This window comes from Choristoneura fumiferana, chromosome 14, assembly GCF_025370935.1.
Source record: "Choristoneura fumiferana chromosome 14, NRCan_CFum_1, whole genome shotgun sequence".
NCBI classification, from domain to species: domain Eukaryota; kingdom Metazoa; phylum Arthropoda; class Insecta; order Lepidoptera; family Tortricidae; genus Choristoneura; species Choristoneura fumiferana.
In genome coordinates, this window is record NC_133485.1 from 6734617 (window position 1) to 6759171 (window position 24555).

At 37.2% G+C, this 24555-nt stretch overlaps 3 protein-coding genes across 7 annotated transcripts in view; all 3 read right to left on the reverse strand.

The window, feature by feature from the left end:
- Positions 1 to 427: 427 nt before the first annotated feature.
- On the reverse strand, positions 428 to 8991 carry LOC141434857 (uncharacterized). The gene is made up of 7 exons (XM_074097316.1): positions 8587 to 8991; positions 7314 to 7592; positions 5963 to 6304; positions 5426 to 5772; positions 2726 to 5344; positions 2532 to 2646; positions 428 to 1127 (listed from the first exon to the last, which is right to left on the reverse strand). The coding sequence occupies exons 1-7, from the start codon at positions 8872 to 8874 to the stop codon at positions 612 to 614; spliced, it is 4506 nt and encodes a 1501-aa protein (XP_073953417.1). The 5' UTR covers positions 8875 to 8991; the 3' UTR covers positions 428 to 611.
- Positions 8992 to 9684: 693 nt separating this feature from the next.
- On the reverse strand, positions 9685 to 14624 carry LOC141434858 (uncharacterized). Of its 2 annotated transcripts, XM_074097318.1 has the most exons (3): positions 14268 to 14624; positions 12676 to 13642; positions 9685 to 10880 (listed from the first exon to the last, which is right to left on the reverse strand). In XM_074097318.1, the coding sequence occupies exons 1-2, from the start codon at positions 14497 to 14499 to the stop codon at positions 12678 to 12680; spliced, it is 1197 nt and encodes a 398-aa protein (XP_073953419.1). In that variant the 5' UTR covers positions 14500 to 14624; the 3' UTR covers positions 9685 to 10880; positions 12676 to 12677. The 2 variants fall into 2 exon arrangements, with proteins under 2 accessions (XP_073953419.1, XP_073953418.1); XM_074097317.1 differs by having other exon boundaries at positions 9685 to 13642.
- A 2034-nt stretch (positions 14625 to 16658) lies between these two features.
- Positions 16659 to 24555, reverse strand: part of Sema1a (semaphorin 1a) — a 462244-nt gene continuing 454347 nt past the window's right edge. The window contains exons 14-18 of one of the 4 annotated variants that reach the window (XM_074097330.1): positions 24394 to 24522; positions 23795 to 24005; positions 22954 to 23155; positions 21746 to 21890; positions 16659 to 21323 (exon numbers count right to left, since the gene is read on the reverse strand). In XM_074097330.1, the coding sequence (XP_073953431.1) occupies positions 21819 to 21890; positions 22954 to 23155; positions 23795 to 24005; positions 24394 to 24522 (614 nt within the window). In that variant the 3' untranslated portion in view covers positions 16659 to 21323; positions 21746 to 21818. Of the gene's footprint in view, positions 21324 to 21745; positions 21914 to 22947; positions 23156 to 23794; positions 24006 to 24393; positions 24523 to 24555 lie in introns of those variants that run through there. The other 3 variants (XM_074097329.1, XM_074097331.1, XM_074097328.1) reach the window with 3 other exon arrangements.

Sequence of the window (24555 nt, forward strand, 5' to 3'; positions counted from 1 at the left end):
TCGATTTAACTATAAATAAATATCATGGGACACTTGACACCAATTGACCTAGTCCCAAACTAAGCAAAGCTTGTACTATGGACACTAGGCAACGGATAAACATACTTATTGTATAGATAAATACATATTAAACATCCAAGACCCGAGAACAAACATTCGTATTATTCATACAAATATCTGCCCCGGCCGGGATTCGAACCCGGGACCTTAAGCTTCGTTGTCAGGTTCTTTAACCACTTGGCCATCCGGTCGTCGGATGGCCAAGGGAACTATCATGTCATGTCGTAGAAGAATTTGAATGTAGATCAAAATATCTTTACTTTACACTTTAGTACCTTGTCCGTCCCTGTACGCTTTCTGACAGTTTTATATAAAGGTGCTTTAAATATGCATGGAATAAGAAGTAGGAAAAAATAGGAGCAATACATTAACATTTATACCTTTATTTCAGTATATTTCTCCGGAGGGTGCTGTAGTAAAAATCAAACTTGGTTCTATAAGGTAGTAAACAATTACATATCTAATTAGGAGTCCCTATTACGATTGGCTAGAATAATGATCTACCTACATATACAATTTTTACACATTCTTCTTAATTATTTGAACACAATTTACTTATCCTTAGACATCATCATCTTTCTTACATATGAATACTTAGTAAACGAGTCTTCCAAAGGAAAAATATAAATATTTTCAGGTGCTTCATATGGATTAAATTCAAGGAATTCTGATGGTTCTTCATCAAAAAACAAGTTGATTTCAGGTGTTCTTAATACTTGCAGTTTCACACACTGACACTTTTCCAAGAAAAGACAAATCTCTTGGACGGTTCTGGTTGTCAGGAATTCATAAGTGTTGGACACATAGGCTATGGAGCAGCCCGGTTGTTCAAACGCTTTATTCATTATCACCCCACACCATTTAAAGAAGATATCATCTCGTACTTTCGCGTCAAATGTCAACCAGGGTGTTGGTATTACGAGTTTATCCTCAATCTTGACAGTCCATGGATTGGCGTATTCTGTGAGAACTATTCGATTTTCGTAGAATCCCACCCTTTTTATTATGCCCTTGGATTCTAACTCTGCAAGTTGTTGGGGCAAGTCACAGTTGTTGCCAAAGAGATCCTGAAAGAAAATCATTATTAAATCGGAAGTTTGAACTTTGAACATTAACTAGCTCATATCAGCCCACATAGTCGTTGGAGCAGCAAATTTTAAGGATTAATAGTGTATTATCAAATCGAGATTAGAATACGATTGAGCACAATGTCGTTTTTGAATTATTACATGAACTGAGATTGTCACTGGTACAGTGTGCAGGTAAATGATAATACTTATTTCAGTATGAAGAAGGTTAAAAGCGTGGGAAAAAAATATAAATGATGTAATTATTACAGGAACACTGTTTTAAAGTATTACCCCGAATGTATTTTTATAAATATATTTTTGATAGGTACGGCGAATGAATAACACGAAAATTGGAAAATATCCCGGACGACCGTGAACATGCCCGTCTCCTGGCAGTATCAGCCCCGGAGTCAGGCCATTGGTTCAACGCCCTCCCTTCCCGTCAGTTAGGTACGGTTCTGGATCCAAGCACCTTGAGGATAGCAATATCCTTAAGGCTTGGTTGCAGAATGTGTATCTCCCACACATGTACTTGTGGTAAGGACGTAGATCAGCTGGGACGTCACGGCCTCTGATGCTCCAAAAGCGCTAGTCGCTTATTCCGCCATGGCACCATCAATGACCTGGTCTGCCGCTCGCTTGCCACCGTCTCTGTGCCCGAAATCCTTGAACCCGTGGGCATGGCCAGAGACGATGGCAAGCGCCCCGACGGGGCTACTCTGGTGCGATGGAAGCTGGGTAGGGCTCTGGTGTGGGACGCAACGTGTCGACACTTTCGCGCAGTCCCACATTCAGGCAACCCGCTCACAAGCCGGGGCTGCAGCTGACCAGGCCCAAGTTCTCAAGCGCCGCAAATACTCTTCTCTTTTAAAGGACTTTGAGTTTGCGGCGCTCGCAGTGGAGACAATGGGTCCCTGGTCGGCTGACATGAGGGCCTTCATGGGGGCCTTGTCATCCCGGCTGATAGAGACCTCAGGAGACCCCAGAGCTGGCGCTTACCTCTCCCAGCGAATTTCTCTGTCTGTACAGAGAGGTAATGCCGCCAGTGTGTTGGGGTCTATGCCGCAGGAGGGCCTCTTAGATGGTGTTTTCTTTTTATAGTCAGGTATATTTATGTAGTTTTTATTTATTTTGTTTCCTATCATATTGTTGTATCTTGGGTTGTGTATAAATAATTGTTGGCAGTAAAAATTACTAAAGAAAATATGACAAATTTGTCAAATACTTTAATATTTTTTGTAAAATAAGTGACACTACATTCACCAAGAATAGAGTTATAATAAATACATAGTGACTGATTATGATGAAGCATACTTTGTAAATCTATTATCTATGTCTGCCCTCAAACTATGAACATAATCATAAATTAACATGACTATAATTATTATGTCATTTACATACCACTAATTCACTGTAAATAGCTCCATTTTTGCCTCGTTTCTTCAAGTGCAATATGAATATATCCAGTGGGTCTATATCCTGTGTAGTCGTTGTTTGTACAGGTACCATAGAATTTCTGAAATGGTCAAAATTGTTTATTTATGACTTACATTTTTACGACCACATAGTTCTAGTAGTAAATACATTTTACTTACTTTTGTAGTGTAGTGTAGATATCCTCTGGTTCTATGTTGTCAAAGTGCTCAGTAAATGTCTTAAAATCTGTTATCTTTTTGTATCCCAATATTCCAGATTTCAATTTGAACTTCATATCTATGTCGATTACGTTTAGTTGTTGTTCTTGTATAATCGAGCCTGAGGACCCTGTAATTACGGGTACAGTGACTGATATGATTTCCAGCAATCCACAAGCTTGGGATTCGCAGAGCAAGCAGTTTATTTCAGGTGACGCTTTAATACTGGTCTGAGACACGTCAGTTTTCATCATGTCCGCCAGCTGATCAGTGAAATTCGTGTTTAGCCTGTTGATCCACCTGCGTTGGTACGCTGCCGACAACTTATACGACGTTTTCACTGTGTCCTGAATGTTAAAACGATGCAGGTGGTAATGCAACACCTTGTCTTTGCAAGCAACAGCGCCACACTTTCTTAACTGCTCTAATCCAGTTCTCAGTGTGTGCTCGTCAAATTCTGCCAGAGTAGAGAAAGTCTTCATAGCATCAGCGGCAGCTGGAGTACTAAATAAGCTCGTCATTACACACATTATAATAGTCTCTTTTACTTTGGCGATCGAAAGCTCAGTGTCTCCGTCACCCTTATAGCTGTTGCATGGTTTATTGGCAGTCGTAGTTGTCACTGTGTACCTATTGTGGAAATCATCCATGTCCACAGCGACGCATGGCACAGCCGGTTCCTTGGACCGATTTTCGACGAGCTGGTTTATGAGCCACACTAGTTCCAACATGGGTATCCGCGCTTCATGTATGAACTTGGTCATGTTCGCAGCATGTCGAGCTTTAAGTTTTCTCAATAAACCCTCATACTTCAGTATGAGGTCTCTTCTTTTGCGTAGTGCATTTATTAAGCATTCTTTTTCATGTTGTAATGCCAAATCCAAATCGAGAGCTTCTGCTCTTCTGTGGCAAGCACTACCAATTTTGTAAGGGTCAAAGATGGCCAGGAGATCTTTGGCTGTATTATTTCGTATCTTCAGGCAGCCTGGCTGCGAAATGGGGCTCATAATTGTTATGGCAACTTTGCACATCATCAATATTGTGTCCTCCCAGTGGCTCCATTTGATAGTACTGTAGCCCTTGAAGGGTAGTTTTTTCTGTGGAATTTTGGGTACCGGAACCGATTCTGGAGGTGGTTTTACTTTGAGCTTCTTCAACTTAGTCTTTTTTGGTTTCTTTTCTGGGACATGTTTTCTCTTCCGTGGAATTTTCTTTATAGGTTTGTTTTTGATGACTCTGATGTAGAATGCTCTCCAGAAACGAGACTGTTCCATGTAGAAACACGAGTCGAAACCGCACGGGCCCGCACCGTCTCCATATCGCTCTCCGTTGTCACACTCTTCAACTTCGTGCATCTGGCGCACGGGAGGGACGAGTTTCTTTTGGCCCCGATGGGGATATTCTATGGTTGTGTGAGTGCTTACTTCATACACTTCATTCCAATACCTCTTCACGTCATCAAAACTTTCAAAGTGAAACGTCTTCTCTAAATGTTTCGTCTTTGTGTTTTTTCTTGGCCAAGTACCAGTTGTGTCTATTATTTTTGCCTTTTTGTTGACATAAAAGACATAGCTAGATAGGCTGCTGTTGTGATCTGTAGTCTGAGCGGTTGGTTGGTTGACTAATTGGATAAGACCAAGCATAGCCAACACTTTCAAATTTATCCTGATAGAAGTCTGTAGACTTTTAGACTGGAGCAACATGTGATAAAGTTCTTCTGGCGCATCACGTAATTTTAAATCAAGAACATCTTGATCTATCTTCAGATGGGCAAGATCAGATACTGCCATGTTGCTTATGTTGCCAATAGCAAATTGCACTGTTATTTCAGGGATAATGTTGACCAGGGAAGCAAAACCATTTGGCAGATTGAATTCAATCTTCACTTTGTTTTCGTCAAAGTAAATAAGTTTCGCAAGAAATTCATGTAGCAATTGAATTTTCATATACCGTGGATATGCGTACTGTGATGGCGGCCTGTGAACTAGGTCTAGATTTCTTTCTCTTTTGACTTTTTTATTTGTAAATGCTCTGATGCTGATCTCTCGCTGTTTAGCTTTGACGATTGGATCTGTACAATTTACATAGGGAGAGCAGATAAGTATAGAATACTTTTGGTGAAATCCTGGCCATTTAATCTTCATTAACTTCAATTGACCATCAGTCACCAATTTCTGTACAAATATTTTCAAAGCTTTTGTGTCCATTGGAGGTTCTCCAGTTTCTTTTGAAACAAGAACACTTAACGTTTGATATCCTGAAATGGCTAACCTCTCTCTAGTGATTTTGAGCAGCCCATTGGCAAATCGTAATTGTCTTAAGGTGGGATTCTTTTTCGAAAACAGCAGTGATTCACTATTAAAATTCTCCAACCCGTCTAGCACTTTAATCTCTGTGACTTCTATTGCTTTTGACTCTTTATCGAGTTTAATTTTCTTCAAAGGGACATCATCATCCTCTTCAGCGATGGGTTGTGGCTGCTCTTCACTTTTGCTGTTGTTGATATACTCCAACAGTTTCTTCTTTTCCTCTTCATACTTTTGATTTATTTCTCCACTGGCAGCAGCAGTAGCAAAGTACCTGAAATATTTTTATACAGAATTTAGTAAACATTTTAAAATTCAATTTAACCTTATATAACCTGAGTGAAACAAGTAATACCGTGCAGTCCTTTGTTTCCCTTTGTCCTCCAAGTATTCTCTGATGATATGTCTGACTTTGAATACCCTGCAGATTGTGCGGCTTGTGTAGAATTCAACTCCCAACAATTGAGCTATTTCAATTTGCGTTAAGCCCTTTAGGCCAGCCTCTAGAAACAATTCATATGCTTGTCTTAACAGGTCCACACCTACTTTGTACTGGCATTTGCGAATAATTTCATTGTCTTCATCTTCTGATTGAGATGACTCATCACTATTAGTATTGAGGGAGATAAATCTTCTTTTAACCGCAACACTCATCTTTGAGCCTTTTTTATTTCTTGACTCAGATTCAACAACTTTTTCATCCTGTTATAAGAATATATCAAAAAAAAAAATTAAAACATAATCAAATTAATGAAGAGTGGCAAAAGGGAGGAACTACTATTTAGGAAAAATAATGAGTAGAGTGCCATATATTTATATAACTCTGACCATTGGGTCAGGCAGGTTTGTGAATTGTCCCTCTTTTTAGTTTTAAAAGAGTAGTAGTACTTACAAAACTAAAGACATTAATAGTCTTCTGTAGTCTTCTGATGTTGTGTTGGTTGATTAGTCCTTTTGTTATAACAACATCAGTTTTTTCACAATAATTTGGTTGTTCCAACAAATATTCCTTAACATTATGTAGTTTCCCAACTTTGGGCATGGACAATATGGTTGGTTTATGAAACCTCTTCAGTCTCAGCAATAAACCTTTGATTCCTTTGCCATCTTGTTTTATAGTTACACATAGTACTCTTATCATATCTAATTTCTGCAAATAATTTCGGTTGTAGAAAAGAAATTTTGGTTCTTTCACTATTTTTGTTATGTTGGTTTTGCCTATTGTCATTTGTCCCTGTAACATAAAAATAAATGTATATTATATTATGGACTAAAGTATTGCAGATAATTGTAGGAGTTGTAATCAACTGTAACATCTCAAGGAGTACAGAATAGTGAGAGAAATTAACAGTATTCCCTATTTGTCCTCTTGAGCCCTTGCATACTTTATAAAGGACCAATTAACACTAATAATAACAGCCCAATATACTTTATAAAGTACAAATTGTTTATTGAACAAAGAATTGTAAGGATTCTGAAATAAATCCAAAATAACAAAGCTGCTGAACCACGTCCAGGTCATAAGTAGTATGTCTGTTAAAAAAAATTCGGGGCCAGGTGGATATACAAGGAAGAGTTCATCATTATTATCATAATCTATTAAAAATATATATAATTCAATAAATATTTCAGGAGGTTATTGGGTTAGTTTACCTGTAGGTTTTTCATCTGAATTTTCAATCATCATCATCATCATCATCAATCAACGTACGTTTTTTTATAACCATAATAAAAAAACCAATAACATTTATAGGAGGTGTTCCATTAAATTAACCCAATCATCTACTAAAGTAATACCAAAATAATAATGTACAGTCACAATCGTTCATTTGGGACCCACTTAAAGATTGAATATCTGTCATTTTGTATGACAATTCAAAGGACTTTTTCACAAAATGGGTCTCAAATTAATGATTGTGACCGTACATGCTGTTTGGATCCCAATGCTGGTCAAAGGTCTCTCAGTATGAGAGTGATTAGGCAGTCATACATACCCACATGGGTCCAGTATTGCTTGTGTAATATCCTATGCACCATTGAAATGCTTCACAAAGTGCATCAAAAAGATTTCTTAACCCAAAGCTCACAGCAAATTTCAAATGTTATTTTTCACAAAAACCTCTAGAGGTAGGAGCCGAGGCTTGTAAAATGAATTAGTTTGGGACGGATGCCACACAATTAATGGTAATTTTTTTACACTGATTGACCCATAGATGGAAAAGTGTAAGTTTATGCTTACTTACATTATGTCTAGATTTTCCAACCAACTCCAAAATACAATAATGTATTGGAGATAACTGGGATATCACAGAAGCAGGCATGTGCGGAGCTAGAGCTTTCCATCTCTCATCCAGGCTTGCTACCATGACTAAGGTACTACCATATTCTGCCAACACATTTTCATAAGATCCAAGTTCGCTAAGTTTTTGTTTTTTAATTTCTTTTCTAGCGTCATAGTTACTGCAAGATCCGTGTTCATTCGCAACAGGGCGGTATTCATATTCGCCATCTAGATAAACTGGCTGTAAATTTAGGTTTTAATTTAGCAATTATTTTATGATCATTTTCAACACTACATATTAAAAAATAAATGGTCAAACTAGGTTGTTTAGATGCTAATTAAAATATATAAGATATTTCCAAAAATTAGTGTAAAAATGTACAGTTTGTAATGGACTTGGAACTTTTCTGTATTTGGCAAGTGTATGATTTTTTTTATTAATACAGTAGAACTCGCTTAATATGATCACATTTAATACGATTTTCCGCATAATACGCCATTTTACACCAGTCCCTGCAACTTAAGGCCTGTTTTCATACATTTTTTCACAGTTAATACGACTTGTGTCCCGCTTTATACACCATCTAAAATTATATTTTTATTATATTACCCACATTGCATCGTCATACAATGTTACCAACTAATGTATGCAATAAAAAAAAAAATTAAATAACCATGGCGTCCCAATATTACGCATGGGGACACGGTTCTGGCGACACATGCGCCTGTCCAGATAACTTTGTAACCCTGTCTAAGCGATTGGCTAATTGGTTCCAACCTACCTACATTTACTCGTAGACTTCATTCGCTTATTATCACTGCTGCCGTGTTTTGATATGTTTTAAGTTTCGATTCAAATTTGTGAGTTATTAAAATTTTATCTTCATTTGTTAGTTCAATGATGTCAAAAATTAAAAGAAAGCATTATCATCATGTCTTTCATTCTAAATAAACAAATTACATGAAATAATACTAGTTTATTTTTCACGTTTAATACAATTTTAAGTTTAAGACATTTTTGGTTGCTCGGTCCCCTCAGATTCGTAAGCGGGTTCTACTGTATTCCTCTGCAATCATGAATAAATGTTTTTCTTTCTTTCTTTCAATCTCTTCTGGACTTTCAGAAGGATATGTGTGTGTGTGTATTGTAAAATTTACGATATTTTTGTTAATATAGTTTTGATTGTACTAATTTTCAAGTAATTTTTTTTAACCAGAAAAAAGTATAAACTTACCGGGTCCATTAAGTGTCCAGAGTATTCATCCGTTATCATAAATCTGTCTAATATCTCTGTACAAGGTTGCAGAGGTACTGTGAGTTGGTAAAATGTAATAGGCTTACAATTAACAAGAAAACCCCAGAACCTTGCCTTCATTTTCTCCGTCACAGCCGCAGAAATCCGTTTTTCGACGCGCAGCCATAATAAATCGAGAGCTATACCCGACAACCCGTCCAAGGCAATTTCTTCAATTAAAATTTGTTTATAGTTAAATGTAAGACAGGCGTGTAAGTCATAAGCCATTTTGGTATCTAATAAATTAATTGGAACAAGCTAAGAACCACAATAAATAACACCATGCTCTGCTCGGACATGAACATGACATGACATTGACTTGACAGTGACACTAGCTAAAATGAAGTATTTTTTTTATTTATTATTTAAATTATGAGATAACTTTGACAACGAAAAAATCGTCTATTACTTTTTTGTTTTGCATTCTTTCTCTTTGGATAGGACATAAACCCGTACAGCAACAATCTGAGGCCGTATTGCGTATTGTCTAACTTGTTGACGTTCGCGATCGCATTCACCATCATCTCTTTCTAGGGTGCCCCTTATTTATTATTTTGCATAACATTAATGAGGGCTTCTATCCGAATGAATGAGCCGCTAGGGCCGAATGTAGCGTGAGGTTCCGAAATGTCAAATTTCATTTATGGGTGAGCTACGCGGATTTATTTATAATTAGAAATTTTTTGTGAAATTTTGCATTACCTAATTAATTATGGCAATTATGCATTACGGGGCAATGAATGTCTGTGTTTTGAGACAGCTTTGTCTTTCGGAAACTTTTGTCCTCCCTTTTTTTCCGAACAAAACGGGACTAAGCAACACTGTGGTTGCTGGATATTTTTATGGTACGGTTTTAAGGTGTTTTAAATATGATTTTAATCTAAACATTGTTATAATTATGGTTGAAGTTCACTTAAGGTAAGTTCAATTAACCATAAATTATATTTCGATGCTACATCCTCGAGATTTAATTATGTAGATGTTCAGCGCTGATTATACAGAATGATGTAGGATTGGTAAACTATAATAGAAAGCATAAACAGTTATAAGTATCTTTTATTATATGTATTTGAGTTTAATAATTCAGATGGGTGGATGATACACTTCCACCTAACTTCCAATTAACATTTTTAAACAAAAAAACAAACATTCTTACTTATTATAAGATAAAATTAACAATAAAAAGGTAATATTGTCAGCTGTTAAATTTTTACATTCTATGATTTAAACACTGCTTCCGCAAAGGCTCTATCATTTTTATCATTATTCAGAGGCAAGTTATAAAACTTAGCGAAGCACTTAGAAGAGTTTGTCCAGCCAGCCGTTCGCTTGATCAGGTCAATTGAGACCCCCGCGCGGTATGCCGCCGAGGTGGCGGCATGCCGCGTGCTGTGAGCCGTAAACACACTCACATCCACGCCACTATCCCTTAGTACTATCTTTATCCAGCGGCTAATTGATTGAGCGCTGGCATTGTGATGTGGCTGAGTGGTGGTGAGAATAAGCTTCTCTGTATTTGGAAAGGCTCGAAACTGTTCCATTCTTGTGATATATGATGATAGAGTCTTTACAGGACATATAGTATTTTTTTCTACAAAATGCGGTAACACTAACTTAGGGTTATTGCGATTTGGTCCAGATGTTTTAATAATCCCGTCCACAATGATGATTGCTCCCATATCATTGATTGTGATATTATTGGCCTTGATGACGGACAAGGTCTGGACCCTATGCCCGGTGGATAGAGCCAGTAGCGTTACTAGTTTCTTAGTAAGAGCGAGAATACTCAATGACTCGTTAGGATATAGACCACTTAAAAAAGACAGTACTTTACTAGGATCCCAGGTAAACTGATATTTAGGTAGATTAGGTTTAATTTTAAAAATACCTTTGAAAAATCTAGTGATATAATCATTGTTACACAGTTGCTTCCCAAAAATCAGTGATAATGCTGATCTAGTCGAGTTTAAAGTGCCATAACTGGCACCTTTTTCAAACAGTTGAGTCAAAAAACCTAGCAATACTGGTGTAGTGGTTTCAGACCAGTCAATTTTATTTGTATTACAAAATTGAACCCACTGCTTGTACGCAGTATTATATTGTTGCAATGTACTATTTGAGAGTGATTTGATCATTATGTCAATGGTACTATCCTGAAGAGATTTTTTCAAGAACGCTTCCCGGATAACCTCGCGCACGCCAGGGTAAGGTTTGGCCACAAAGGATGAGGGGTTCTGTAAGGAGACAATAAAAGTTCAGAATCGGGTCCCAGGTAAAGTACTTCAGAGCACCCAAGTGACATAAAAACTGGGTACCAAGCTTGACCAGGCCAATATGGCACAACTAAAATGCCTGTAGCCTCATCATTGATGATTTTTCTTAGACACTTCATAATTAGCGAGAAAGGTGGGAATGCATAAAAATAAAGGTCAGTCCATCTTAATGTGAATGCGTCAATATCAAACGCCTCCGGGTCACGTTTCCAAGATACATAGAGGTCACATTTTTTGTTAATTCTTGTAGCAAACAAGTCTATGTTTGGATGGCCCAGCTTTTTTGTTATGAATTGAAAGCAAGAGTTTTTGAGTTCCCATTCAGTGTCAATATTTGTTATACGCGATGCCCTATCGGCCTCGACGTTTTCCTTTGATTTTATGTATGAGGCATAAATGAATAAATTTCGTTCTTCACACCAGTTCCAAATTTCACTAGCTAATTTGTTTAAGTGTGGGAATTGTATGCCACCCATCCTATTTATGTATGCTATAGCTGTTGTGTTATCAATTCTTAATAAGATTTCAGCATTCTGTAGATTTTTGCAGAAAGTTTTTAGTCCAAGAAAGGCAGCCAGCAGTTCTAAATGATTTATATGTTTGTTGCTTTCTTCTTGAGACCAATAACCTCTGGCCGTTTCCCCATTGGAAAAAGCTCCCCAACCAGAAAGTGAAGAATCCGTGTAAATTTCTCTAATAAAATGACTTTTACGTATAGGATTATCAATATTTCCTATGCAACTTATCCACCAGTCAAATTCGGATTTAAGTGAAGAACACAATTTCATTTTTGCCTCATAATTATCACTATGGTTCAGCAAGGCTAGGAACTTTTCCCGTTCAAAGAGCTTTGTGTGAAGCCAGCCATATTTTACTGCTGGGCATGCTGCTGTAAGCGTACCTGTAAATCTTGCAAATTCCCTGATCTTTATCTCCTTTTTTCTTGAAATTTGTCTTGTTATACTAAAAATTTTTCTTTTTTATCCTTTGGTAATTCTAAAGTCATAGAGTTTGAATTTAGTATAAAACCCAGGAATTTGCAAACTTTACTAGGTGTAGGCTTACTTTTCTCATAGTTAACTACAAAACCCAATCTTTGTAATGTGTTAATGACTGCATTGACAGTATTCAAACAGTTAGAATATGTATCGCCCATACACAGAATGTCATCCAAATATGCCACTAAAGTATGCCCTTTATTTCGTAAGTGTGTTAGAATAGGTTTGACTAGTTTCGTGAACACATAAGGTGCAGAACAAAGTCCAAATGGGAGACATGTGAACTGATACAACTTATCAAAACGAAAGCGTAAATATTTCCTATGGTTGGCATGTACTGGTACTAAAAAATAGGCATCTTTGAGATCAATCGTGGCCATATAAGAATCTTTGGAAATTAGTTGGGTTGCAGTTCTTAGGTCTTCCATTTTAAAATGCTGTGGTATCAGGAATTTATTGAGCATTTTTAAGTTTAGAATGAATCTAAAGGTGTCATCCTTTTTTGGTATTAAAAAAATTGGTGACAAGAATTGGTCATGACATTCATTACAATAGGTTATGGCTCCTATTTCTAAAAGTTTTCTTATGGAGCTTTCCATTTCCAACCTTGGATATGGAGGATTTTTTGGTTCATATAGTTGAAAAGGGGGGGACTCAAATTCTAACCTATAGCCTGTGATATAGGAAAGGACTTGTGGATCGGATGTGATTAATTGCCAATTGTGCATAAAATATGTTATTCGACCCGAGTGAAGTACCTCTATCGTCGTGCTTTCTGATCGTAATTCCGCGGTTGTGCCGCCATACGGCCTCGCTGGGGCGCGGGCGGTGCCGCTGCTCGTTGCCTCCTCGTCGTTTGGGCCGGAGGCATTGGCCGCTCTTTGTTGTAGCTGGCTGAAGGCTGTGGACGCGCGTAGTTCTGTTGAGCACGTCTTGATCCTGGCTGATATTGACGAGGAGGCGCTTGCATGTTTCCCTGGTTCTCCTTATTGAAGTTGGGCTGTGCACGTTTCTTTATTTGCTGACCAGATTTTTCAATGGTTTTGGAAATTTTTATATTTTCATTAAGATTTTCTCCAAATAAGGTCATGTCCCGTTTCATGTCCTTTGTTATATGCGTAAACTTCCTATCTAACAAAGGGATAATAAGGCGTCTTCTGTTTTGTGTCTCTTCATAATGAAGGTCCAGGAGAATCTGGTTTATTTCTGACAGTTGTGTTATTAGTTTGATTTTTTCCATATCAGTATCAATAAGGTCTGTTGTCAGATTCACCAGCCTTGCAATAGCAAGGCCCAATTGATTTTGTGACTTCTCTAGTCTTTTGTCTCTATTTCTGGTAGAATCAGAAAGGATTGCTGACACCTCAGCATTTAATTTCGGAGCTTTTGCAAGCTGGAAATTTTCCGGGATCAGGGTTTTATTTATTAGGCCCTCTTTAATCTCCTTGGCTAGCCCATCTTGTATGATCTTCCCCCAACGTTCAGAGATTTCCTTGGGCACTTTCTTGCCCAATGTTTCGGTGGGCTTTTTTCCCTCTCCTAAAATTGATAAAATTTCCATTGGGAGACATTTTTCTTTTTCAGTCTCGCCTGAGTTTTCAATTTTAGGAGTTTCATGTAGGTGTTGATTGATGTTTGGAAGTTCTTCATCCAATTCCAGAAGTGACTCATCAAGGAACTCCACCTCTGACGCCTCTCCGGAACAGTCCCCCACTGACTGCGGTTCTGTGTATTGGAAGAAATAAAAAGCGTAAGTCAACTAGTAAGGTAAGCAAGCTTAGCAAGGGTCCTTTATTCTTTTAAGTACCACAAATTGCCTCTTGGTGGATAAATATTTATTTATACTAATGCCTTTTAACTTCCGGATGACATCTCGTGGCATCACTTATGGAAGGGCATAGCAAATCAAGGTTGATTGATACTTGAAGTAATAATTACTTTCTGGATGATATCGCGTATCACCACGTTAAGAAAGTATTTAACTTCCGGATGACATCTCGTGGCATCACAAAAGGAAGTGTGGCAGATAGGATCCCGAAGGAATTACGTAAATTGTTTCTGGATGACATCTCGTGGCATCACTTAAGAAACAACCGCAATGAAACTTAATTCACGATAAATCGCCTCGATTTCGTGCCAGCCATATTGCCTTGTGAATTCAGCTTAACACGTTGGTGCAAATTTTGCAAATGTAGGTTATAATAGAGCACGTGTCCGCCATGTCTGCGACTCAGTCTGCGACATGAGTTTTCGAAGTTGCATCATTCGTGTTGTATTCTAAGCCATCCAAATACCTGAGAAAAGAGTATTTTTATTTATTTATGTTTAATATACTGTCTAGAAACTTTACCTCTGTAATAAGAACTTTCTGATGAAATTGAAGGCGATGTGGAGCTGGATCTTGATTTGATCAATTTTTTTATCTTTTTTGTCAATTCCAACGAATTGTCTCTTTTTCTCTTATTCCTGCCCATTATTCTGGGATATTTTTGTCTTTGAGCGTTAATAATTGATGATTTGTGTATTTTAACGAGAGAAAAGAAGTTGATGATGCCGCACACAAAATAACAATGATAAACCATCCGTTGCGCCCTCAAGCGGAGTCATAGGGAACTACCAATATACGTTTCGTTTTTTCATATATTCTAAACATAGTGTGATGATGCAGTACGTGAAACGACTACTACATAATTAAATCTCGAGGATGTAGCATCGAAATATAATTTCGCATAACATAATGAGGGCTTTATCGCGAATAATTCGCCGCTAGGGCGCTAGTGTAGCGTGAGGTCGCAGAATATATGTAGCGTGAGGTCTCCGAAATGTCAAATCTCATAGTTTTTGGGTGAGCTACGCGGATTTATTTATAATTAGAAATTTTTTGTGAATATTTTGCATTACCTAAAATTAATTATGGCAATTATGCATTACGGGGCAATGAATGTCTGTGTTTTGAGACAGCTTTGTCTTTCGGAAACTTTTGTCCTCCCTTTTTTTCCGAACAAAACGGGACTAAGCAACACTGTGGTTGCTGGATATTTTTATGGTACGGTTTTAAGGTGTTTTAAATATGATTTTAATCTAAACATTGTTTTAACGCCCGTAATAACAGACTCTGAAAGCCACACTTAAAAACCTCACGCAACAGTGCGCCATCTAGTGAGACAAAAAACGATAGCCCTCAATATGAATTCGCATAAACGATTTAGCATAGCATAAATTGTACATTAAGTACATCGAACTTGCAAAATTTTAAAGAAGCATAACACTCGTCATTTAGCATAATAATAATGAATCCACATAGATAAGTATTTCCTTAGATTATATAGTATTATATAATATGGTCTAAGAGTATTTCTCAAAAAGTTGTCCCGTCACGAAATTGACAAGAAATCAGTTTTGTCAAGAAATTATTAACCCTAAGAACGAGGTCTTAAAACATAAACTGCATAAGACATCCAAAATTCTGACGTCAGGAAACGTCACGAAATCTTGTGAGGAAAAAATCGAAATTTTGTAACTACATCGAAACTTTCTTTTGGATCCAACAAAGATTATCTGACTTTTATCACCTTTACCACATTGTGGTTTTGTGTATATTACACAACATTCATTTCATATTCATATTCAGTTGAATAGCGTCAGGAAATACCTATATATTTTTTTTATAAGTGGACAACCGAAAAATTGAAAATGGACAACTTTTTGAAAAATAGTCAGATACGAAGCCCTGGCTAATACCTACTATACTACGAAATGCAAAATTCGAACTTCGTAGGTATCTAAAACTTAGTGGTTACTGGTTATATTATCTTTGTTCGTATATTGCCGAGCGTCAACGCGCGTACCTAAACGCGTCAGTGTAGTGTTATGGTGGTGATAGATGGGTTTGTTTAATTTGTGTGTGTTCTTACTGTGTGGAGGTGGAGGAACTGAATGAACACACATTTATTGTATAAACGTAGTTATCTAAGGTCGCGGGTGGGTGAGCAAAGTACGTAATTGTTTCAGTTTATTGATATGGACTTCCGCAAAGTAACGCCTGATTCAATAAATTAAATAAGTTTGTCTACATTATTTGGATCAACTCGTGGTCCATTTTAATGGATTTTATTTAACTTGCAATGTTCATTAGGTAAATATCTTCATATCTTCTCAGTTGAATTTTTAACTTATTTTCAGTGATCAGATCGATTTGAAACTTGGGATGAGATCATTAGTCTTGAAAAAAAAACGATATCGCAAACCAATACGTCAACAATATCGACTTTTGAAATAAGTTATGTTCATAAGCATTAAAGTTCATCCAGAATTTATATGTTTTGTCAAATACTTATACTCATACCATCGACCTTATGGTTGGTGGCATAAAGGTGGATAGATATTATTGACGTCTTGGTAATGTTTATATATTTATGCTCTTGACTGTATTACCTACGAGATTTTTTAAAAGCAGCAGTAGTTGACGATATTATGTAGCTATTGGATGACGATGCAAGTACAGCCAGCAAAAAAGCTTGAATTGAACCTACTATGAATATATATTTTAGTTAAAACTGATTCAGTTTTATGTGTTTTGTTTTTACAATAAGTAGCACAAGTAGCACACATGCAAGGCTCGTCTGTGGCTAGAATTAATTAAGTAAACATAGGAATGTTAGGTACGTTGCATAGGGGGCATCTGTTTCTGTTTTGGCTAATTTAGCAAAGGTATTCGGTAATTGCTTACAATAAAAACTAGTTCCAAGTTTCAATATTTTATTTACTAAAGAAAAGGAATACATTTTATTCTTTGCTAAAATATTAGCATATTAATAATATTTTAATGAGAAAATGATCATAACATTCCAAAAAATGCCTTGTAAAATATACAAAATCAGGCATTTCATGATCCGCCGCCATTTCATATTTTACAAGACATTTTCACAATCTATTTGTTTCTAGTTATAAAAAAATTGCACTCTATAAATACGGGCAGCGAATACGGTGTAACATTTTCTTAATATCACTGCATTTGCGTTTTTGCATTATCATTATATTACAAAACTCCTACTTAAACCTATGGAGTGTCTATAAAGCAAATTAACGCGGTTAACAATTTGAGATTTCTTATAAAAGTTGATGAGAAGGTAACTTATTGAATGTTGAATTAGGCAGTACCTAAGTATAATGTCTCCTGACTATTAGAACCAGGAACGGAGCTATAAATAGAGTTGAGTGAAACGGAACACTCATACACGTTAAGTTAAGTTGGTGACAACAAATTATTCAGGCGCTGTTTTTTTACTTTTGTTGTACATCTAAAATTACGTAAACACCAAAAAAGATTTGACAAATACTTGTATTTCATTACTAACTGTAAAATTGACACCGCCTTACTGAAACATGTATCAATTTTATAGTTGTCAGAATTTTTTTTTTTTTTTACCTATTTGGGAAACCTTGCTAGTATATACATATTTTTAGAAATGGCTGTACAGATGTTCCAATTTCAAACAATAGTATCATTTTAATGGCCAGTGACTAGGTACTAAAGGTACGCTAAGAAGCGTACAGGGCCGGGTTCATGGGAGTAGTAGTAACTATACAGTACATATAGTTTCAAAGTGAATTAAATAGGCACTTCCCATTAACTGTCCTCCCATCAATTTATTACGTCATGGTCCTTGATTCTCTAACGAAAAAGGATTTAGCAAGACGATGGCAGTCTCAGTCTAGTTTGTCTACGGTTCGAAAAAGTCCCGAATTTTTACTTTTTATTTAATTAATAGACCGTGACATTTTGAAAGCAAGTTGAAAAGCTGTCGTGTAAGAATCACAACGAATCACGTTAAAGATGATTTAGCTTTACTTACATACTTATAATTTTGGGTAACAAGGAGAGTCGTATGTAAAGTTATAGGTACGTATAAACGTTTTTTGTTATACTTGGATATAAACAGTGGTGAGAATCACATGTCAGTTGATAGAAAACTGTAATTTAAGCTTGTTTATGATAAATTGAATTTTTTGGACGTAAGATTATTACAGTCTAAAAAATCTTCATAAAACTCAACGTTGATGTAAATTTTGTAATATTTATTTCGTTTATACTTTATACTTACTCCTTTGAAAATGTCACGGTAATACACGAAATAGAATAGAATATTGGTCGGACTTTGAATTCTCTCCGGTAGAAGATAGAGTAACCAAATCAGCCACGCGTAATGTAGGTATTTACAAACTACGCTTAGGTAGCTATGTGATGGAGAGTGAAGTAACGTGAACGTGACATAACGCACTATACCTTAACATTATACTTTAATAAAAGTTGTGGATATCCTTTCAATTCATCTGTAATTACAGTTAGTCCATTATCTTAATAAAAGTCTTCAATTTCTAACACTAAGGCTTCGAGTCTCGAACAGAATTAAGCGGTCTATTATAACCTACGATACCATACGCTCTAATATAATTCTCAATATATTTTAAATCAATAATTTACGCTTATTACAAAAGACTTTCTAGGCATGTTTATGATTACAATTAATTTTACGAGTATAAAAAGGTGGTTCAGTAATTTAAACGTTGAAATGGTTATTGTACATTTCATCAATATTTTTTAAGTTATACAAAAAAACAACTCTTAACAACTCGCCATCAAAAATTTCTCTTGCGCTTAAACTCTAACTCTTACTTTAATTTTTACTCGACGAAACTAATTTTAAATTACAGAACTTGCTATATACAATGTACTAGCCTCGCTTACGTATGAGTTCCGAGATACTCGTAACTTACGGACTGTAAAAATGATAGCCGTTAGCTGTTCTATAATTCGCCATCCACAGATCTGTCTTTCCCGTAAGGGCACACAGATCTTGCTGCCCAGGGTCCCAGACTTTACGGGGCCTCGAAAGTCAAACAGCCATCGAGTTTTTGTTGTCGATGGGGGTTTTTCGACAGGCAAAATATCGCTAGTTTTAGTCTTGCTTGCGATTGGCTCATTTAGATTTATTCAATCACAAAGCGTGACAGAAATGTCGAACGGACCTCACGATACTAACGCCATCTAGCGATATTTCCCCTGTCGAAAACCCTCATTACATTAACTTTCTTTCCAAAAGCCTCGGCATGTTCTAAGACGGCTCTGGATTTCCACGAGCAAACCGTGGAAACTGAGAGTGTGTAGAAAAATTGCGTGTACGTGCACGGTAAACTTTAAACGCCTTCAAACATGGCACTGTCCTGTTTTACGTAATAGTCGAGCGAATCATAAAATCCAAACGGGATTTCAAAGGAACAGTCAAATTCCAGCATTATTAAAACCAGAAGCGCTATGCTATTTGTCATTAAATCTTGTTTCCCGAAGTTACCATTTCCAAAGTCCGTATTATTTAAACAAACAAGACTGGCAGTGTAAGCATCTATTATACTTAACGCTGATCGATAATTATGAAAATAATCCTAACTGTGCGTTGACTTTGGTAAACTAAACTTAAACTTAAAATAACATACCCACTTATTTGTAGGTATGTAGTAAGTACTAAACGGCAGTACATTTAGAAACGAAAGTCTCGGACTTCATAACAACGTTATGCGGGTAAAGATATATTTATATAAATAAACTACTATTCTATGTATAATACAACTCATGGTTTCTTTGGTATTATAAAGTGTATTCTACTTGTCTCTCATAACGATATTCGCTCTCAAATAAACTTAGAAATTTGTGAAGACGAGGTGTCGTTGCAAGCGCCAAGTGGAACCCACTAACAATGTAAAAACATATAATGTACATAGGTAAGACCGATTGCGGATATTAATGAGTAGGTATGAACAAGGCCGTCTTGAGAATGCCTTCATAATTATTTATGGCGTATAAAAATATCTACGTAACATTGCGGTATCCGAACACTCCAACACCCGACTTCTATGGTAACCGCTACTCTAATGGCGTCTAAATCTCGTACTAACATCAGTTCAAAGAAAATCCGAGTCATGTAATATCAATTACAATCCTGCCACATACTTAGGCACTAAGTCATTACAAATAGAATTGACATTTTTTTACATACATTCAATTGTCAACAATGAGCGAAGATGACCTGAACACTATTTCGCGGGTTCCAAATAAGTTCTAGATTAGGAACGCAAAGTCGTTAAAGCGTCAAATAATCGCACCTACGGAGGTAATCGCTTTTGCAGTTTAAATTTAGGCTAAGCAAGAAATTGTTAAGAATTTTTAACAGTTTGGCCCACTCTTCTGGAAATTTAAATTTAGAAACGACCCGTAGACTAAGGAGGAGAAGTCGTTATCGTAACAGAATGTATGTACAGAATGATCACAGTTACCGGCTGTAACTTACAATGGCGCACCAACAATCTAAATTGGCATTGTGGCAGCACAGTGCCCACTTACACGCTATGTAGGTACCTATGTATACATACTCACTAAATCTATAACATTATCGAATATTTAATTATCAAAACGATCCAATAATCATCTAAATACACCCATAAGAAGCACTTTTTAATGAATGAATAAGTTTCAGAACTTTACATATCGTTTATACACGGTAATATAATTTATATCTTATTTTGTGTTTCAACTATACGTTATAATCATCGTTTACTCTAGTAGTATCGCTAGAACTCCCGAATGAGGCAACCCCCCTATACTTAATGACGTAACGCTACAGTACGTTATGTAAAAAGCGACTTGCGGGATCATTGCAGGATTCTTTACGGTCATGAAGTTATTCATGTAAGTAATTTAATTTTTATTTAGGTAAATAAATTTATTCTTTCTTTTTTTCTAATCATCCGGAGTCAGTTAGCACAGCAGGTAACGGTAGAACCTGCAATGACACGCACAATTTCACATTAACTATTCATCAACATTATTAACAAAAACTTATATCTCCGCCTAAATTATCAGTAAACTATACTAGAGAATCTACAATTTGTTACATTATACATCTTAAACTACGTTTCATCGATAATCCTGTTTTTAAAAAAAATACATTATTTTTTGTCACACTTCCGACCCTGAGGTCAAAATTTTAGAATGTGGATAATCACCAGTACGTATATTATATTCTGGAAGAAGAGTTTGCCACCAACACAACGACGTTCCATAGCAACACATTCGTATCTGCGTGTCTGTGCACAGCGATAACAAAACACGGTATAGGGTAGGTCTCTGCTCACACGGAGGGTGAGGTGGTGATGGAGTATCGCCATCGTGGCGAGGGCGGGGCGGCGCGCTAGTTGCGGTAGATGTAGGCGCAGGGCTGCGGCGCGGGCGGCGGTGGCGTGGGCGGGCGCTCGCCCGACGGCGACGGCGACGACGACGGCGGCGACGGCGACGACGACGACCCGGCGCCCGTGCCCGACCCCGACCCGGAGCCGCTGCTGCGCTGCGACACTGAACAGGGAACACCGTTACATGATGGGATCTCTCGTAGGCTGGCCCTAGACGATCAATTAGATTGCACAATTTTAAATAAAGAAACTTACTGCTGATAAGAAAAATAAGGGTAAAAGAAAGTGACTTATTTCAATAAAATCAACACAACTAATTACTGACTGCACAACACGGTATCAAAAGATTATCATAAAATTTTTGGTCTCTTAATCTTTTATTTCTTAGAATAGACCTTAACTATTTCCATAAAATTTCAGGATTGAACCCATTTTCTTCGTATTTTTAATTAGAGAAAATAAGGTAGGCATTCTTGTTTCTATAAAATATTTGAACCAATTTATATTTCGGCAAAGACAATTATTTAAGTCAAGGAACAAGAAAATGGCTTATCAGAAATCGATTTTGATGTAAGATATACTTACCCAACGTGTGGTGGTGATGCGTATTATGCTTGTGATGATGCATTTGGTCGCGCGAGTCCGCCCCGCTCGTTTCTCAGAGGTACACCTTCTTCACTGAGCGCGTGGTTGAGAAACCATTGTCATTGCCGCGCCGGTAGCCATCGCCCTGCGGTCACATGCCTGCGTTAACTGACGTGACGCCGTGATGGGTTAATGTTAGATGAATGATTGAACAAGCAGGTATTGGTGATGAATGGATTCTTGCAGTGGCGGACTGAGCCCATTAGGGCCTGGGGTGGCCAAGCTGAATGAGGTCCCCTCAGAGTCTTAGGAGGCGATCTAAGTATTCAACCATAATTATTTCATTCTTGTTAAGAACTTGATCAAGAGAACTTGTATTGTGGAAAAGAGACTGTTAGCCCGCCACTGGTTCCGTGAAACGTCTATTATGAAGTCTCATACAAATAGAGCATTTGGCTTTGTGATTTTCAGGGATTATGTTTATGAACTTCATTTGTAGACTTTTCCGGAAAAAGCGGAATAATCATGAGTTAGAAGTTTTGAAACTTTTCGTGAGACCTCAAAACGACAAATAACGCAAATAGTTGCGTTAATATTTTTAAAACGGGTAAAACGTTTCAAATAGGTATTTAATCTATCCTGGTTCAACATGTTCAACAGTTATCTAACACGGACTGTTTCTAACTCATGAATATTCAAAAATATTGATATTTAAGCAATGATTAGATGAATGAGATGATTGTTTAAATGGATTATTGTTAACATTTAGAGTTCACATGCAAATTGGAAGCAAGCCTATATGATTAGTGATTCATTTAGTTGAAAATGTTACTTTGGTAGCTTTATATTTAAGGGCCATAAAGCTTCTTACATACCGATATTATTTTGTTTTTTATTTAAAAGTTCGATTAAAATTGTAAACAGATTTCAATTCTAATACTCGTACTAATGTTATCGTGAGCAGAGGCGGCGCCAGGCGTTGGCGACAGCGGCGCCACAGCATACGGCTTCGCAGTCTAAGGGACCTTGCGCATCGCATGTTTTTTTTTGTTCATTTATAAAATCCATAGTCATAGGGCTTTGCATAATGTATCTTCCCACACCAAATTTAGGTCCCGCCCCGCACCGCCACTGATCCAAAGTTTAACTTCAAAAGTGCTCTACTAAAAGCCATGCGATAGAAAGAAAGGAGCACAACTGACATTGACCTGGTGCGAGCGTAGAGTCCCGAAGTTGTCGCGGCGGTAGGCATCAGGCTGGAACTGGAAGAGCGTCTCGTGATGCGGGTGGTACGGTGGGTGCTTGCGGAGCGTAGCGCGGGGAGAGGCAGGCTTTGGCTGCGGAGCCAGGACTGGCTCCGCATACGTTACTTCCTCAACTTGCTGGAGAAGCTTTGGCTCCGCTTGGATCCTGTGGGAAAATACTCAATGGTGATAATGAACTTTAATACCACTGGTGTAACTAGACTTCAGAGTGTATCTTCATACATTCAGATAAAATACGAGCATGAGGTAGTACTTTTGCGGCTGGTCGTTATTTTAGTATACGGTCTGTGGCTACTCAAATTGATTGAGATATTTTTTGTAGCATTATATTTGTCGCACAGACATGCATGCTTGTTTGGTAAAAACATAGATACTGAGCTGCAAAAATTGGGCCCCCAAATGTATGGATGAATGGTTATTTTGAATGTAGAGTGGGCCAAATTTTGTGCCGCTGAATATATTATAGTTTATTCGCAAAGTAATATCTGAATCGATTTATTCTTTTCTGCATGTTTAATGAGAATAATGGTAATGCGAGAGAAATTGAAGGATTTTTAAATTGCCACGGCGATGGGGACTTAAATGAAGATATAAATATGGCAAATAGAGCAATAATAGTGATGACCCGTAAGAACCTGATCAATGCGTGAAATGAATAATGTCAGAATATGATCTGTGTATGAAATGGAATGATGAAACACTGTATGACCAGAATGGATTAAAGCGAGAGTTTATTTCTAGTTTTATGTTTAGTTGATATATTTCAGGGTTTCGGGTCACCTACCTATTAATATTCTGCCTTTGCTCGAAATACTCGTACTCGGTGTCGGGGTATGGCATGTTGTCGTCTTCGTCCTTCTTGCACCGTCGGCCGCAGACGTAGCCCGCCGCAAAGCCAGCGCCCAAGGCTGCCAGGGCTCCAGCGGCCACAGCGAGGGCCAAGGTCTCTACGGAGTAGGCGGCAGGAGGCGGGTCCGCTGCAAGAACTTCAGGACCTGAAGGAACGATGCGATGTTTGGCAGAAAATTCTTCAGAAACAGTATCAAAGCCTCGCGGATAATTTCATTGTATATTTTCCACGGGATGAAAACCAGGATTAACTATTCCATATAAATCAGCGTCGAATCACTTTTCGTGTTTCAACGAATGCTGAATGGATTCCTCTTTCACAACACGTTGATTATACATGTAATAACTGATTTTACTTATCAATTTGTGACATAAAGACTTCATATTCTTATTGCAGGATAATTGAAGATAATCATTGTCTATAATATAGACTCTATATCATATAGAGAATATCGCTGATTCTTTAGAAACTTTAAATTTTTGGAATACAAAGATTCTCATGTGTACGTCAACGTTCCAAATTCTTAAATTTACCTTCATTATTGTTATTTCCGCTTTTCCCATCCTTGTCTTGCACAATACTGATGACTTCGCCTGTAGTATCACCTCTTGCATCATCGTAAAGACCTGAACTTAGCCCTCCTAATGCGCCAGCGTCTTTACCTAAAATGTAACAATTAAAGTAAGAATGCAGGT